At 39.5% G+C, this 17,430-nt stretch overlaps 1 protein-coding gene across 4 annotated transcripts in view; it reads left to right on the plus strand.

Moving 5' to 3' along the window:
- SPHKAP (SPHK1 interactor, AKAP domain containing) overlaps nt 1–16,267 on the plus strand; it is a 69,962-nt gene extending 53,695 nt beyond the window's left edge. For 2 of the 4 annotated variants that reach the window (XM_082055832.1, XM_082055835.1), the window contains 6 exons: nt 187–3,922; nt 7,104–7,280; nt 9,091–9,177; nt 11,158–11,210; nt 11,295–11,479; nt 14,103–16,267. In XM_082055832.1, coding sequence (XP_081911958.1) covers nt 187–3,922; nt 7,104–7,280; nt 9,091–9,177; nt 11,158–11,210; nt 11,295–11,479; nt 14,103–14,246 — 4,382 coding nt within the window. In that variant the 3' untranslated portion in view covers nt 14,247–16,267. The remainder of the gene's footprint in view (nt 1–186; nt 3,923–7,103; nt 7,281–9,090; nt 9,178–11,157; nt 11,211–11,294; nt 11,480–14,102) is intronic. The other 2 variants (XM_082055834.1, XM_082055833.1) reach the window with 2 other exon arrangements.
- Nucleotides 16,268–17,430: the final 1,163 nt, after the last annotated feature.

Genomic DNA, 17,430 nt, shown 5'->3' on the forward strand with positions numbered 1-17,430 from the left:
ATACATATATTTATTTGTAGTTTAGAAAATGAACAGCCACTCATATTTTTAAATTGTTATTCAAAGACAAGGATATATGATTGTGCAGTTATTTTACAGAGCTGTAGTGTGTTACACAGTTGTGTAACTGTTTCTAAAGTTATGGAATAGTCTTCAAAAACTAATTTCTTATTTTTATTTTAATAGGTCATGAAAAATTAAGTGTTTCAGAAGCATCTTCAGATGTCAAAAAAAATAAAGGAAAGGGATTTGAAAATCTCCACTACAGAAAAGCCAGGTTGCCATCCATTCTTGAAGGGAACTGCATTAACAAAGATAATTCAGCTACTGGAGTCTCTGAAGTGGTGAATGTTGTGGCTGAAGAGCACATCTTACAACCTGAAGATAAGTCAGACCAGGAAATACTGTGGCAGAAGGCATTAGCTGGAAGAGCTACTTCATCCTTTAGCACTACTAATTTGACTAGTGAGGTTGAAAATTCCCACTTAGTGTGCATGTTAGAAGATGTATCTTTAACCAAAATGGCTAAAGAGGAGCTGGAGCCTCTGCATGACCCAACAGCGATACACAACAGTAAGACCAATGGAGAAAATTGCGCAGGTATTGGGAAAACTGATCCTCCCTTGCAAAATGAGCGGGCAACTACAGGTCAGTATGCCACAAATTTAGCAGAATCTGTTCTTCAAGATGCGTTCATTAGACTGTCACAGTCTCAACCCACTTTTAGTGAGGAGGCAGCAGTCAGCATCTCCGTAGGAAGCTCCTGTAAGTCAGATGATGTATCTGGCTCCCGATCTTGGAATGAACTCCCCAAGATTGTCATAGTGCAAAGCCCAGACAGTTCTGAGAATGTATCTGACTGGCCAGGGTCTGCCTTCCCCAACCTGTGCCACTGGACTGAATCAGAAAGTTCTGCTGAAGTTTCAGATTACTTTGAGGAGGAACATTCAAACGGACATGGCCAGAGTGCACTGGAAGTGGCTTTGGCTTGTGCAGCCACTGTTATCGGAACCATTTCCAGTCCCCAGGCTGCAGAAAAATTCAGATGGGATCAAGAAGCCACAGACTCTAAAAGTGAAGCGGTTGGAAATGAAGAGCTACACACAGCACCTTCACAGATAGTTGATGACTGTGCTGGCACAGAATATTCATTTCCATCTGCACTGTGTGGCATGACTCAAGTAGCAAGTGCTGTAGCCGTCTGTGGTCTGGGGGAAACAAAGGAAGAGAAGTACCCTGCAACTTCGAGTGGACTCCTGTCTGCTGCCCAGACTTCTGCAGCCGTTACTCTTCATTGCAGCATAGCCATAGGAAGCAGCATGGAGAAGCTAAATGATAGCATTGCAGAGGCACTTCTCAAAGAGACATCAACAATTTTGACAAAACCCAACACATATAAAAATGTAGGGCATTTTATGGAATCCATAAATGGAAAAATTATTGAAACTGCAGCAAGACCACGGATTCCAAACAATGATGAAGTAATCAGGGATGAGCTTGCACAAAACTTATCCAATATTATTCTACGACATTCTATTGAAGCGGTTAGGAAGAAGAGACAGTTACACCCCTGTTCAGAAAACGGTTCAAGTACACAAGACATTTTCATGGACACTGCAAATGAGTTGCTTTTTAATATAATATATTTCACTTGCAAGAAAATGAATGACATTAGACAAGTTGAAGAGTGTTCTCCTCTCTTTTCTGAGGGTACAAAAGCAGAGAAAGTAACAAGAGCAGAAGGATGGTCATCACAGGCAACAGCACATGAAACTTCACATGGCCCCCTTGATCACTCTGCTGTTAAGTCATTTGGTACCTCTTACAGCACTAGTGCTAGCAAAGATCCTAGAAATGCCACAAACACTAGGAAAAGTAATATGAATGATGTAAACACCAAGGAAAGTGCCACACTGAGTTCAGAACCCACAAGTAGAGCTACAGGGCATAATGCAAAGACATCTCCCAAGAAAAGATATCTGAAAAGAACTGCACGAGACTGTTGCAAATCTCCAAATCAAGGTAACAATCATCATAAGAAGAAAGACTACAGATCATTTTCTGACAGAGAAAATACCTTTGCAAATGATGAATGCAGGCATGGCGTTCAAGAACAGCTGTCTTCCAGTGCCACCATGAACACAGAAAACCAGGCCAAGCTAAAGTGTGATGCTGTATTAAATAATGATGTTCAGGTTAGCTTGTCTTTATTAGGAAATAATGTGTTGGTTCCTTCTCAGCCTGTGCTACAGGTGAAACATTCAAGGGACAAATATTGTATAACAGATTTTGCAGAAGAATTGGCAGAAACAGTTGTCTCTATGGCAACAGAAATAGCCGCCATTTGTCTTGAAAATTCAAATGGAAAGCAACCATGGTTCTGTGCATGGAAGAGAGGCAACGAATACCTGGTGACCCAGAGTTTATCATGCAGAACCATGAAAAGAAAAAAGGAAACCCATGCTAATGGTTCAGTTGTTCGGAAGCACAGGGCACCTAGACTTAGTGAGATCAAAAGGAAAACAGATGAGCATCCTGAGCTAAAGGAAAGATTGATGAATCGGGTAGTAGATGAATCTATAAACCTTGAGGACACACCAGATTCAGTCAATATCTTTGCAAATGAAGTGGCTGCCAAGATCATGAACCTCACTGAACTCTCCATGGCCGACAGCATCTGGCAAGGTCCAAACCACCCCAGGAACAGGCTGCACTGTGACAGATGGAGCCGAGCCAAGGCCTCAAGCTGTGAGAGCATACCAGAGGAGGACTCAGATTCCAAAGCCCCTTTCAATACCCTAAGCCTAATGAACACCTTTGGTCAGTCTGTGAGCCAGACAAGTTCTGTCTCAAAGCAGTCTAGTTGTGAAAGCATTACAGATGAATTTTCAAGATTTATGGTGAACCAGATGGAAAATGAAGGAAGAGGTTTTGATTTATTATTGGATTACTATGCAGGAAAAAATGCAAACAACATCTTAACTTCTGCCTTACAACAGGTAGCCAAGAAAAACGGTCATCTTAATGTAAGACCAAGTTGCCCATCCAAACAGTCTAGCACAGAAAGCATAACGGAAGAGTTTTATAGGTATATGCTAAGAGAAATAGAAAAGGAAAATAAAGATAATGCATCTTCCCCTCGGAATTCAAAGGACTGGGGCAGCAGTTTGCTACCACCCTCTCTACGATCACCTTTTTGCTTCAGGCAGTCGTCAATGCCTGATAGCAGATCATCAGGCTCTAGGCTCACGGTTAACATCCCAGTTAAGGCAAATTCATTAGATGGATTTGCCCACCATCACCAAGATTCCTTAAGTGTACAGCCAGTCAGTACCGGGGCTTCTTCAGGTCTTTGCAAGTCTGACTCCTGTCTGTACCAAAGATGCAAGGCTGACCAAATAACAGATATGTTGATTCACGAGACATGGGCAAGTTCTATTGAATCTCTAATGCGCAAGAACAAAATCATAGCAGACGAGGCAGAGGCTGCAGAGGCAGACCAGTTTCACAGTGATTCCCCACCACACGTGGAACAATATGCAAACAGACTGGCCGCAAATATTGTTGAAAGTGGTAAAAATTTAATAGTTGTCCAGCAGGATTCCTTTGATTACACAAGCCGAGAACACATCTTGGAAAGTAAACATCCCCCAAGTGCAACTCAAATTCAGTTAAAACCCAAAAGGGATGAAGTAAATCTGGATGAGAAAAAAGAGCATATGAAGAGCCCTGTATGCCTCCCTGCAGGTCAGCACAGGGAAGTGCCTTTAATTCAGATAGAAACTGATCAGCGAGATGAGCCAGATAAAGACTCAGAGTCTTTCACTTCATGTGACCCTTCTGGAATGGAACATCAAAGCAAAGAAAAGCCTCCAGAAGCTTTTGATGCAAAGCACACGGACTCCAGTTCCCTACTAAACAGGTAAGTGACAAAACAGCCAATCAGCTCATTGCTTTGGAGTTTGTTTTAATTTCCCAGTAAAAATTATTTTGACAAAAGAAGATGAGAAACACTTCTAAAGAAATAAACAAGTTAAGTTCTGACTACAGGTTTCTAATGGCATAAAATCACGCAGTCGTATATAAACAGTGCTGATTTCTAGGGGAAATTTACATTGAATACAATACTATGATTCTGAGATTCAAATCTAACACTGCACAGACAAGTAATTTTTCCCTTTACGGATATTTAAGTCTTCCATAATCAAGACAGGAAAGATGGACAAAGTTTGAACTTTGGTTTAGCACTGGCTGAGATCTCAATTAGAAACAATTAAATAAATAAACATAAATCAGTGTCAGAGTAAAAGACAAGATAGCAGAATTTGACCTGTAGTTCTTGTCTATGCTTGTCCATATAACTAACGCTTTGCGTACCTGGAAACATGACCAGACTTCTGAGAGTTTGAAGTTCAGCTTTGTGTTCCAGTCTGGAGCTACAAGTAATAAAAAATTATTTAGTGAAGGAAATAAAATAGTAACTAAAAGTACCTCTCACCTCCTTTGGTTCAATATTTCTCTGGCAGAATTTAGACAGAGAAAATAATAAAATGTCATTTTAATTTAATTTCATTGAGTTTATACCACAGCTTACTACCCTCTCCTTACAGCTGTACTCCTTCTGTTGACAAATCTGCAACTTGCTTTGTATAAGGCAAAGCACAAGCCCAGCAGGGGAGTGCAGTGCAAACGTAGAGGATCACTGTGGATGCTATGAGATTAAGAGCAAGGCTCTCTCAAGGCATTGCCTATTTTTAGCTATACTTCTTCATCATATCTGTTACTTTAATGGTATCTAAACTGCCAATCACTCAGAGCTTTGCAGCACCCCATTATCTCAGAGGGTTAGAAAGAGTGCAGGTGCTAGTGTTAGAAACCATTTTGTAGCTCATTTTATTCCAGGCAGTGCTCCCTTTTTGCCTTTGAGAAAGCTCTACTTGAAGTGGGAAAGCATGTACTTTCCTGTGTATGGCAGCAATGAGGCAGATAATTATCACTGTGTCACTATTCTTTCATACTGACTCTCCCCCACTAACCTTCCTCTCCCTTTGAGCACAACCTGCTTTTAATAAGATACGTTTAGAAATCTGCCTATTTGGAAACTTGACTGAAAATGAAGTTATTTTCATGCAGTTTGTGGGCCCTTTAGTAACAACTTTTCCTCTGCTTTTGATGCAGAGTTCCTGAAGTGACCATGGGAAGTTAGTAAAAACCTAAAAATACATATAATGTAGATTTAAAAGCATCGGCACCAATTGCTTTGGTCCACTCCTCCCGCATGAAATTAATTGCTACTGTAGATACAGGCACACAGGATTCCAGGCAAAGTATCAAACATACATATAGTCAATTAGGAGGAAAAAAAAAACCACGGCACCACGTAGGCAGGGGGGAAAGGTCTTCAGGAAGGAAAAGTAGCTGTTTCTTTTACGTAGGCAGAGCAACAGACCCAGTACTGTCACAAATACACAGAAAACATTCCAACCAACTGTTCAGAAGTAGGGAACTGTCAGTTCAAAGCATCACCAGTCTGAGCTATAATTGCATAATGAATCAAATAAAACCCAAAATGCCAAGTAACAAAGCCCACAAAAATCTCTCATGTTTTGGACCAAGCATTAGGTGCTTACCTGCCTGTATTAAAAAATCTGAAAAACACCACTACCCTGCAAACTGGCCACTTGGTGCCTCGATATTACTCCAGATGGTGAGTTTTGCACCCGAAGGTCTGGGCTGACAGGGGTGCTGATGTGACAGATGTTGAGCACCTGGCAGAGCAGTGGCCCTCAGGCAAACAAGTCCGTTTCTCCCTGCACAGGGAGCTGCCTCTCCTTCCAGCATCCAGCATCAACACAGCAGCTTCTCAGTTGTCTGGAGAGTGAGAGCGTGGCAAAGGGAGATATCCACTATGATATTGTCTCAGTATATTCTTAATCAGGTTAATCACTTGGGAGCAATAAAATTTTGGGGGTGGTCTCTTGCCCTAACTGAAGATAGGGTGCCTCAGCCATAACCATAGATGAAAGTCGGAAGGTGAGAACTTCTCTAAAGGGATCTTGCAGAGGGCTGCCAGTACATATTGCATTGTCTTAATCATAAAGTTGAAAATGCAGACCATCCAATAAATACAACAAAACTAAAGTTTTGCTTTAATTGTTATTCTGGGACTACACTGATACAATCAATTCTTTCTTATCATGTGAAAAGAAGGGGGTTTGGATTATTACACACTTTTCTGCCTACATATCAAAAGTCCCACAATAAGTTTCACAAAGTCCAGTTTGGCTCCAAAAATTTACCATATAGTTTTTATTTTGTGTGTGTGCATTTGTGGGAGTATGTGTGTGTATATATGTGTGTGACATTTGTCAAAATATGCAGTATTATAAAGCTTTTTCCCATTAACCCTGTATTTTCTAGACTCAGTCTGGGATCCATATTCAGTCTGTTTTCTAACTACCTTTTGCATACCTACCTAAAAAAAGAATACTTCATCCTTCCCCAACCTAAGCAGCAAAGACACTAAGAAACACTGGAGGCTGAGTCATTAGTGATTCACAACCCACAAAACTTTCTCGTTCTCACTTCTAGACCTCTTTTGGATCTACAATGCTAACAGAGCAGAAAATCCTGGCAAGAAACTTATTCATCCATTAGTACAACAGGGATTTAGTACCAATATATACTTCCGAGAAATACAGTCATTGTGCACTAACATCTACGACATATTTCAACCACTGATTGACTGAAGTGCATGAAGCAACAGGCTTATGCATTGAGCAGTTCATTTTGTACATGTAAAATCTTTTTGTACAAATTAAACATTTTCTATGTGTATTTCAGTATAAGCCTTATTTTGTTTTCTGTTTGTTTATAGCAGTCATAAGGAGATTCCTTTTTAAGACCTTCTTAGACCAAATGTGCAACTGGACTTTGTATAGATTAAAAGCTTACAATTAAATTATAAACTTACAATCTCTTACATCTGTATAATCTTGCAGCTTGGTTAACTCGAATGAGCAGCATTGCCTGAAGATTGGTGGCAGCAGTTTCTTTGCCTATATTACAATATCAATGTGCCTGCTTTTTCTCCCCACCACCAGCAGTCCTCAGAGCAGACCAGATGCTGAAATCATCGGAGAGACAAAAACAGCTGAAGAATTTCCACACCACCTCAGCAGCAGTGAAGAAAGCACTGGCAGCTGGTCCCAGCTAGCTAATGATGAGGACAATCCTGATGACACAAGTAGCTACTTACAACTCAGCGAACGATCCCTGAGGTACCCATATTATCTGTTCTTGGTATACAATATGATCTAATCAACCAAGCCAATGATTTGACTACCAATGCATCAATAATGAAGGTCAACAGCTCAAGATTTATTCAGAATACTGTAAAGAAAGCCTAATGACAGATTTCATCTCTTTATTTTTAAAAAATTAGCCACATCCTGATTCTTGGCCGGGTCTTTTTGTTATCGCTAAGCAGCCAGATTCAGACAAAGAAAAAACTCCTGGCACCACTCAGGTGCCCCAGACCTACAATGAAAGGGTAATTGGACAAGTTAATTGCTACAGTCTTTCCTTTGATTTATTTGTTACTATTTGCATAATGTTTATTTTGGCGTCTCCTTAGCTGAGACCCATGAGACTGCTATTCCCACCATGTATCTGTGCACTGAGAGCAGAGAAAGAGCCCTGGTACAGGGTAGCAGATCAGCAGAGGTTGACTGAATTCCCCCTGAGGAGGCACAGATTCCAGAGCTCCCATTGCAATGTGCTGCTTTTTGTTCCCATTCAAGTGAAGACATGTTTAAAGATGTTATTTAATTCTTAGAGTTTATATAAAGTTATGTTAGTTTGAGTTAAGCCCTTTCACAAATTCAAATTGAGCAAGGTTTTTCTTCACATGCTCTTATATTGGGCTTTAAAATATTGTCAAGTAATTACACCTTTCTCTTCAGTATTAAAATTACAAGGAGGGAAGACAATATGGCAATGAAGCAGGGAAGAGAAAGAGGCTCTGTCAGAAAGCACTGTTGGCTAGTTGAAAAAATACTGAGCAAAACCTGTCTGTCAGTGTGGGTGAACAATCATCCAATTATTATAGTATCAACCTTTTAACAAAGTCCTTAGTCTGAGAGAGCTAATGTGTTGTGCCTTTTGGCTCTGCACTGAAACAGAAATTGCTACAGCAAGTCCGAATGCATGGCATGCTAACTCTGCCGTGAAAAACCTGATGGGGAAAGGAACTGTCTAGTCAATCCTTCTGATGTAAGGAAAAATACTATTAGTTGCTTTTCCAGTAAAAATTGACTCGCCACACAAAACTTATTTGTGCTAATTGACTTGCAGCCAGCAGATTCACCACCTTGTTCATCAGAGTATTGCAATGTCTGCATAAACATTCACTGTTAAATTTATAATGATGTTATAAAGTGAACTGGCACTATTTTTTCCAAATATTCTAAGATGTAATACTTCATTTGTGTGAAGAAGTCAAAGAGAACACTTCCGTGTATTAGTGGCTTTAATTAAAATCTCAGTCTTTCCAAGTAGTCAGAAACATAAGAGGCTGTCACTGTACCTGTGGGTTCCACCAGATCCCCAATAGTATTTGAAGTACAAAGTATAATACACTGAAACTGCTGCTGGTTACAGGCACGGAGTCACCCAGCAGGTAAGTAGTATTATATGATGGGCAACCAAATGCCTTGCTATAACGCACAACATTCAGAGGTATCTGAATCTCTGCAGGTTTTTTCCAGCACATCTCTGTACCTGATAATCCTTCTTTTCAAGGACTCATGCAGACTGATTGTTTGAGGCCAAATGTTCATTGTATAAGCCATTCATGAGATGATAGTCCACTTTTTTTTTTCCTCCACTTGATACATGTTCCATCTAGAACTATTTTTAAAAAAGCCTCATTCTGGTAACCACTTACTGAGCACAACTGATTTTGTGAAACACAGTGTTAACAGGGGGCAGCCTCCTCACTTTGCTTTGTACGTAGATCAGTTTTAAAAGGATGTATGGAGACATGTTCAGTGCAGCTTGGCACTAATATTTAAACTTTTGCTTTGTCAGCAATGGCAACAGCAGTACAACTAGCAGTCTTGGCATTATGGACCTGGAAATTTATCAGGAGAACGTGCCATCTTCTCCTGTGATTAAGTAAGTAGTCGCTGAAGTGAGACTTGATGTTTAGTCTAATTATAACTGCAAATCATTTATGCCATCTAAAATGTGCCAAGCCCTGCTTTGCACCTGCTGCTGAGCCTGCCGTTTCAGAAAAACGTATGTGCTGTTGTCTGTGCAGGGGGACAGCTCTACGCAGTGAAAGATTACAGGAAAGCCCACCCAGGTGGATCTCTCAAGAGAATATGGACCCACCAACTGCCCTGCCTAAAAGACAGTTTTCTGTAGCATCCATTTCCCATTGTTCAAGCTTTCATCTCTGAATAACTTAATATATTATCAAAACTTTACTGTAATAGCCAGCAAGGTTAAGCAAATAAGAATCAATTAAAGTCAAAGGAAAAAATATTATGACATTCTTTCCAAGAATAATAGTAATTTGGCCCAAAGTATATCTTACCTATTGTTCCTTGGCATGTTTCTAGTGAGCATGCAATAACATTACCAAGAGATGTGCAAGTACCTGCCTAAAGGTCCTGGTACCCTGAAACCTGGCATAACCTGCCAGCTGGTGAACGTCACAGTGCAGTCAGGGCACGGCCACTGCAGAAGTGTAGGGACTGCACATCACACATTGCACATGGGAACTTTGTGAAGTCATTGACATCAAAACATCTTCACAGCTCATAACCAGACTATGCTACAGCTGTCCTGCTTCCAAGAGGCTCTTTTTTTGCAAGAAATCTGGCCATTCATATTTCTGTGGAATTACACACATTCTCGGGTGCTGAGTTGGAGACTAACCTTGTTAAAACATTCCCATCTTCACAGCAGGCACTGATGCCTCCTACACACCTTCTTAAAGATGACGCCTCTCTCATGTTCCCAAGGGCCAAAGGGATCCATTTTGAACTTCCCTTGTTAGCTTGCAGAGTCTGTTCTCAGGTGTTACCCCATAGGCATGAGGAGTTTGTACTTCTACAACTCAAAGTCAAGGCACAGAATACATCTGCTGTTCAAACAGAAAACTGGGAAAAAAATTTACAGGAAGTTATTAAGCACTTATGATTCTACATCATGACAAACCATTTGTTGCATGTTGCCATTTTATTCTTTCCTCTCACACTTTGCAGTAACCAGTGCACGAGTATTTATAATCTGGATTCTGTGAAGCCTGGAGGAGATTTTGAAATTTTGTGAATGAGGGTGGCAAGAGTAGCATCTTCCCATGGCAGAAACAAAATCTTACACTTGCAGCATTTCCCTGTTTGAGGATAGAATGGGACAGTCTCTCAAAGTGTAGTCTAAGTGCTGTCCCTTCAGGACAAAATCAATAGCTGTTACATCCCAAGTGAGTTTGCAGTCTCCTGCCACATGTGTGATACTGTGTTCAGAAATGGAAGCTGAAGCAGTAACCACATGCCAGGAGTTTGTTTCCTGTAGATTAACAAGAAAGAGATGGTTCATAAGAAATTAAGACCTTTGGAAATTTTTGCAAGGTGTAAATAGAATTTGTTTATCCAAACAGCTAATATATTTAAAACCTGCATTAGCTAAAGTAATTGGCAGTTATGACTGCATTTAACAGTGAAAGATTAAACTAGAAAGCAAGACTGGAAAAGATTCAGCCAGGGAGGGCAGCACTGCAAAATACAGACATTGGAAGTTCAGTACTTCCCCCCAGGTTATGAGACTTACTGGGTCTTACCATGCTGTCATTTGCTTGTCATTATATAAACTGTAAACATACACAGATCCTAGTGAACTGTAATACACAGTCCAGCCTGTACAACCACTTCATCCTATTACAGGAATAATGGTGCAATTCCAACAGCTTTTCCTGATTTACAGATTAAACAATCGAAATATATTTCTCATTTATTGTTTCATCCTATGTAACTTTCTTCTTGCAGTTTTCTAGGTCTTACATTGAGGGAGAAGTTTATCCATCATGAAGCAACGTTGTAGACTGTTCCTAAATGTCACTAATAAGCTTTGTTGTTGTTTGTTTCTAAGTGAATTAGTAGAAGAAAAGGTTTTCCTTAAAGAACAGACAGAAAATACAGAGGGTAAGTTGAATCATATCAATTAAAACACACAATCTGAAGTTAACACAAGTAATTACACAGTAACTGTCGGGATTATTTTTCCAGAAAGTACTTCTGCACTTTCAGTGGGAACAGCCAATTGCCAAAAGGACCTACTGGTGATAAACTTTGATCTGGAACCAGAGTGCCCCGATGTGGAACTGCGAGCCACCCTGCAGTGGATAGCTGCTTCTGAACTTGGAATTCCAACCATCTATTTTAAGAAATCTCAGGAAAACAGAATCGAAAAGGTAGTATTTACAGAATTGGGCATATTATTAATTCACTTTAATCACAGTACCAGTTATGATTTATTGAGATTACAGAGCTTAAAAGCTGATGGAAAAACATCTTCATTACAGCAAGATGGCAATGCTACTGTTTATTACAATGAGGAGAGGATTAAATATGTCAGAGTTTAGGGTATGTGAAATAAGAAATTAGGATGTCCATGGCACAAAAAAATAGTATCACCATGGGACCATCTCCAAACCCTCTATAACATGCTCTTATCAATCTGTTCGCTCTTTCATATCAATGATGCATTAAGTATCAATGCTTAATGCAGAATTAACAGAAAGAGTCCTTATGTGGCTGCATTTGAAGGGTTGCAGGTGGCTTACATGGAGCTTAAGCATCCAGCTTAAAAAATAAAAGTCACTCAAGTTTAGACATCACACACACAAAGTTCTGCTACTTGGTGACAGTAAGAGCTGACTAAGACACAAGACTTAAGTTGTGCTTAAGATCTGCAGCTTTGAAATTCCTTACTCCTTATGCAGGTTCTGCCTTGCCTGCAACACTGTTTAGGAAGCCCCAGGCAGGTCTGAACTTGTGCGTGGCTGTTCAATTGCTACAGCTGGGGGTACAGCAGGGTACCACAGGGGCCTGACAGCTCCTCCTACATCTATGTAAGATCTACCATGGCCAAAGGCACTAGCTTTACAGTCACTTTGTGCTGGCAGAAAAATATTGCTGCTCGCCAAAGAATGGGCCCATTGCCTAAATGTACAGAAGAAACAACATGCAAAATAAAGATAATCTGTATTAGCTCAGGTTCAGAGTCTCACATACCAAGACTACAGGACTTCTGACCAGAGCTGAAAGTTCAGAGGACAGGCAGGATGGACCCACTGTGGAGGCACATCCTTGTATTATTACTACCCTGAGAGACAGTTTTAGCCCAGGCAGTGACCAACCAGTGGAGCCATACTTGCAATCATATATCTGTTACTTGGAAAATTAGACTGACTGCAATATTTGCATCATTGTATGGAAATTATGAAGCACCACCCCTGGCTTGGCAATAAAAAAGTGTTACGTGTGCCAGTATTCTTGCTCCTGCTCAGGTGTAGCTTAGCCACTGCCAAGCAGCACTTTGAAAGCAGAAGTCTATTTCCGGACAGACAGACACAGACTACCAGAACTAAGAAACCTTCTGAAGCATTAGTCCAAGCCAGAGCACAGAGAGCAACACTGAAGTCCAAAACAGTCACAAGCAGCACAGACTGTTCCTGAGTGATTGGTTAGTGCTCCATTGTAGACACCACCAAATGCCACCTACAATATTTCAGGAATAACCAAACCAACCCCTTTTCCAAGGTCAACAAGAACAGCTCAAACCTTAAGGCTTACAAAAAGTGTCACAGTATTCAAATCAATTAATGAGAAAAGTGTTACAAATCAGTATTTTGGTCTTTTAAAATAAGGTCTATGTGAAGATCATTCTGAGTAGCAGAGATATTGTTTGATTTCCTTGAGTACATGCATTTGGGAATCATAAACATCATTTAAAATGCATTCAGCAGCAACAGTCCAAATTGCATCTAATTAAAGAAACAGCTGTCAGCTTTACCCATGTGCTTTAGCAAACAGTTAATTCAATTGCAAAAATACACTACAGAATAATGAAGCACATCCTGCCTACAACAGTGCTCTTGGAAATCGCGTGCCCATTAAATATCATTAAAATACATGCGAAAAGTTTAGGCTTCAGTATGTAAATAGCAAACAGCTACACTAACTAGACACAATATTTTCTTGTGTGATTTAAAACTGGAAATGTAGAAGGAGCAAGCTAATTAGATATTGATTGTGAAATTCAAAGAAATGAAAAGATTTGATTTTCATTTATGTGCTTCCGAAAAAAAAAAATCAGACCAGCTGTATGACACTGTGAAGCCCATTATTATGTACAAAGTGGACAACATTCAGGATTTTTTACAGCTGCTTAAGAACATATATTTAACCTCTGGTTTATCTGGAAGTTAAAAAAAAAATATCAAATATAGATCCTCTCTGTGATTCAATCACAACTGTGGCAAATGTCTTCGTATGGCAGAAGTTCACCCAGAACTCCCTCTCACCAGCACTATGTGAATATTTAAAATACTGTGGGATGTATGTGTGGAAGTACAGAAAATTAAATATCAATTAAAATATAGCTAGAGGTAACAAAAAAGGATTTTTTAAAATTTTTCTTTAAAATGGATAGTCACACTTCTGTTACTTTGACAGCAAGATGTTAATAACAAGGGAAAGTTGTTATCCTTTATCAATCTCACTTTCATTGCAATAAATAAGAAATAATTGACAAGAGCCGCTAATTTAGAAAATGTCATGAGATCTGACCAGTCTTTGGGGAACCATGGAACTTCAGAAATGAAGTTCTATAAATAGAAAGAACCTTTATGTTGCTCTGCAGTGAATTGTGTCCCCTCCCTCACACAGCAATGCATTTACAAAGGCTGGCCTTACAGCAGTTTGTGTGTATTCATTTAATAAAACCTCAGCAGAAAGTTAACCAAATTCTAAATGTGTTTTGTTGGGTTTTTTTTTGTTTGTTTTGATTTGTTGTGTTTTGTTTTAATTTAGTTTTTAGATGTTGTGCAATTAGTTCAGCGGAAGTCCTGGAAGGTGGGGGATATCTTCCATGCTGTGGTGCAGTACTGCAAGCTCAGCGAGGAGGCCAGAGAGATGGCACCAAGCCTGTTCGACTGGCTTCTCGAATTGGGTTAAGAAGGTTCACTTGTTCAGCATTTTTGTTTGATTCCAGTTTAAGTAAGCAGTGGTTTGTATAACACTCTGATTTCTGAACATCACTGAATAAAATGAGCAAAGATATACAAATTCTACAGAAACAGCACAAGTCCATTCCACAAGTGAACAAGGAGCAAAGTGAAGCCAAGGTGTGTTGTATATGTCTGTATCACGAGAGGCTCCTGACATATTGTGCTATAGGAGGTACTGTAGTAGGAGGGGATGGATTTATAGCCTTTTGAATTAATGGACTAGACAGTAAAGGCTTAATTAAGTACTAACTTGTTCCACTTTCATCCATTTGATTAAATCATACATATAGTTTTAAAACACCAATATTTGTACAGTTTAACTATTAGAACTAGAGTGTGTTTCAGGATGCCTAGAGATACCCATGTCCCTACATTTTTTTTTTTTTCTTTTTAGTCCCCATAATTTGCTAAGGGGTAAAAACTTTTTAACACTTAAGAACTTTGCAGTTAGACAACACTACAAAAAGCTGCTGAAAACACATTTTAGTTTCTTTCCATGTGATTATTTCTCTTCCATGGCCATTCCCCGTCTCTGCCTTCTCAAGGAAATAAAATCTAGACTCTTAGTTATTACTCTTCCCAGACTCCATCCTCTCCCATGGAGGCAGCGTGGCTCAGCACAGCTGCAGCTCTGCCAGGCAGGGCTCCCGGGTTCCAAGCCCCATCCCAGCACAGACCTGCACGGTCTCGGGCGAATCACTTCACCTCTGTGCCTCAGTGTCCCTGCCTGGTTAGAGGGAGCAATGGTGGTACATTTGTTACTTAAAGTGCTTCTGTTCAAAGCACTATGTAACACACTACATATCAGTTAAAATCAGTGAAGAAAAGACAATACTATTTTAATTTTAGTTTAATCAAATAAGTTGTTAATAAGGTAAAGAAATGCATACCTGAAAAGAGTACCATCTCATCATTAAAACCTTAATGTTAATTTTTGTAACTTACAAGAAAACAAAGTGATTATTAAAATTTCAACAGACATATTTGTTCATTTTGGATATAAGTGTTTGGACTATATGTGATAGTTCATCTTGCTATAACATTTATATAACTGTTTGATAAGATATACTATGGTATCGTCTTGTTGAGATGATCTGTTAGTATCATGCACTTAATTATACATTCTATTGACTTGGCCAAAGAGATTCATTTTGAATTTAAAGGTAAAAATAACTTATCACATCACAGCTCTTCTGCAATTTGTTTCTTTGAAAATATTTCTCTTTCATCTCTCCCTATGTGAATAGCATACTAGAAAACCTGCCCGCTTTTCCCAATAAAATATTTAAGAGATGTTTTATTTTCCATAGCAGTATATGCTTCTGTAATATTTCTTGGAGGAAAAAAAAAAGAGCTATCCTTTTGCACTAAATATTTTTGAAAATTTTGAAGTAGTTTTAAATAATTTATGAAAAAGAGCCATATTCTCAATTTTATCTTTAAAACCATTCCTAAACTTGCATGATTGCATCACTCATTTGTTACGAAATAAAAATTAGTGAATCAAAATCTAATGTGGAACATCAAACAGGATGACTAATTCTACATCTACTCTTCAGTGTACACAAAACAGCGAAGGTCACTTTACTGCCAAGATAAAGGTCAATTTATTGCACACACTGAGCGTGACTGTGCAGCCCCTGAGCCTGTTCATTTGTAACTCCCACCAACATGAGTGGCAGCTCTGAATGCTCAGCATTTCTGAGGCTGAAAGTTACTAAAAAGCACCACGTATAGACTGTTGTTTGAGTGCTTTGTTTGAGCTAATAAATGGGAAAGTGTATTTATTTTTAAACCAAATACAGTTAGTTGTCAGTATACCATTTTTTGCTGTGATAGAATAAATGTTTACTTATCCTACAAAGCACAAATATCATGACAGAGGTGTAACAGTGTGATGCAGTTTCTCTGTACAGTAGTTCTTAATGTTGCAATTTATTCAGAAATAAATTTATGTTATAATGTGTGTCCTCTTTGCTTTCCTAAAAAATTCATGAACATTCTATTGAACTATTGTGGGTTGGACTAGATGATCTCCAGAGGTCCCTTCCAATCCCAACCATTCCGTGATTTGCCTGCCATCCCTGTAGCTTCTCAGAGCTCTGCTTCTGAATGACAACTGACCCACAGCCCAAACTAAGACATGTGAGAGCAAGCTCCAGATCTTACCTCAGCACCAAAGCCATGGCTTCACTCTGGTTCCACAATCCATTTAAGTGACACAAGGCTAATTGTAATGTTATTCTTATCACAGTAAAACAAGGAGAAATTACATGTTCATGGCTGACAATTACCCGCAGAATAACTCCCAACATACCAAATCTCCAGCAGTGCTCACTCTAGCTGCTTTCAGTACCTGTAAAAGTGGGCAGGGGGTAGGGAGACACAAGTTCAGAAGTTTCTTCTGCTTATTGAAGTTTATGCAGATACTTACTGCCCTACTGCCTAGCTGTAAAGGTATTGTTACTGCTAAACAGAAAAGGAAACCGGCACTTAACTGAGTAAATCAGAACAACTTGTCCACCATTTAAAAAGGCTGAAAAAAAATAAAGTCAACTTTAATTACACGTAAATGAGAACTTCATACTATATACAATTTCAGGTAAAAAAACCTGAGTAAATTATGTGCAGTTCAGCCTCTCTGTCTACAAGAGCATGGTGCAGGTTGTTAATATCATGAAGGTGTGGAGAGGGGGCTGCTTACCACCTGCCCCAATGCAAAAGCTGAGACCCAACAAATGGAACTTGTACAAGCCAGAGTCAAAGCAAACAAAAAAAAGTGACACTTTATCAAATGAGAGGATGCAAAACTTGTACATAGAAGACAGGTAAGTACTTGAAAGAGATGTACCACTGTCTGCTAAATGAGACAAACCTCAGGAGATGCCCTGGCCATCAGTGGCTGCCTGTGGGAGCGGCAGCCATTGGCCTCAGCTGGAGCAGCCACACTCACCCTCCTGCTCTGCAAGAACGTTTTGGGGAAAGGTGCCTGCCGGCCTGGTGCCACCACCAGCACCCACCTAGTGAACAGCGGAATCTGACCTGCAGATACATTAATTCAAACACAGGAAAATTACCTACTGAAAAAAGAGTATTTAAACCCTTCATTTTTAGTTTGATTTTGTTGAGGG

The sequence above is a fragment of the Streptopelia decaocto genome, assembly GCF_964273445.1.
Source record: "Streptopelia decaocto genome assembly, chromosome: 6".
NCBI classification, from domain to species: Eukaryota; Metazoa; Chordata; class Aves; order Columbiformes; family Columbidae; genus Streptopelia; species Streptopelia decaocto.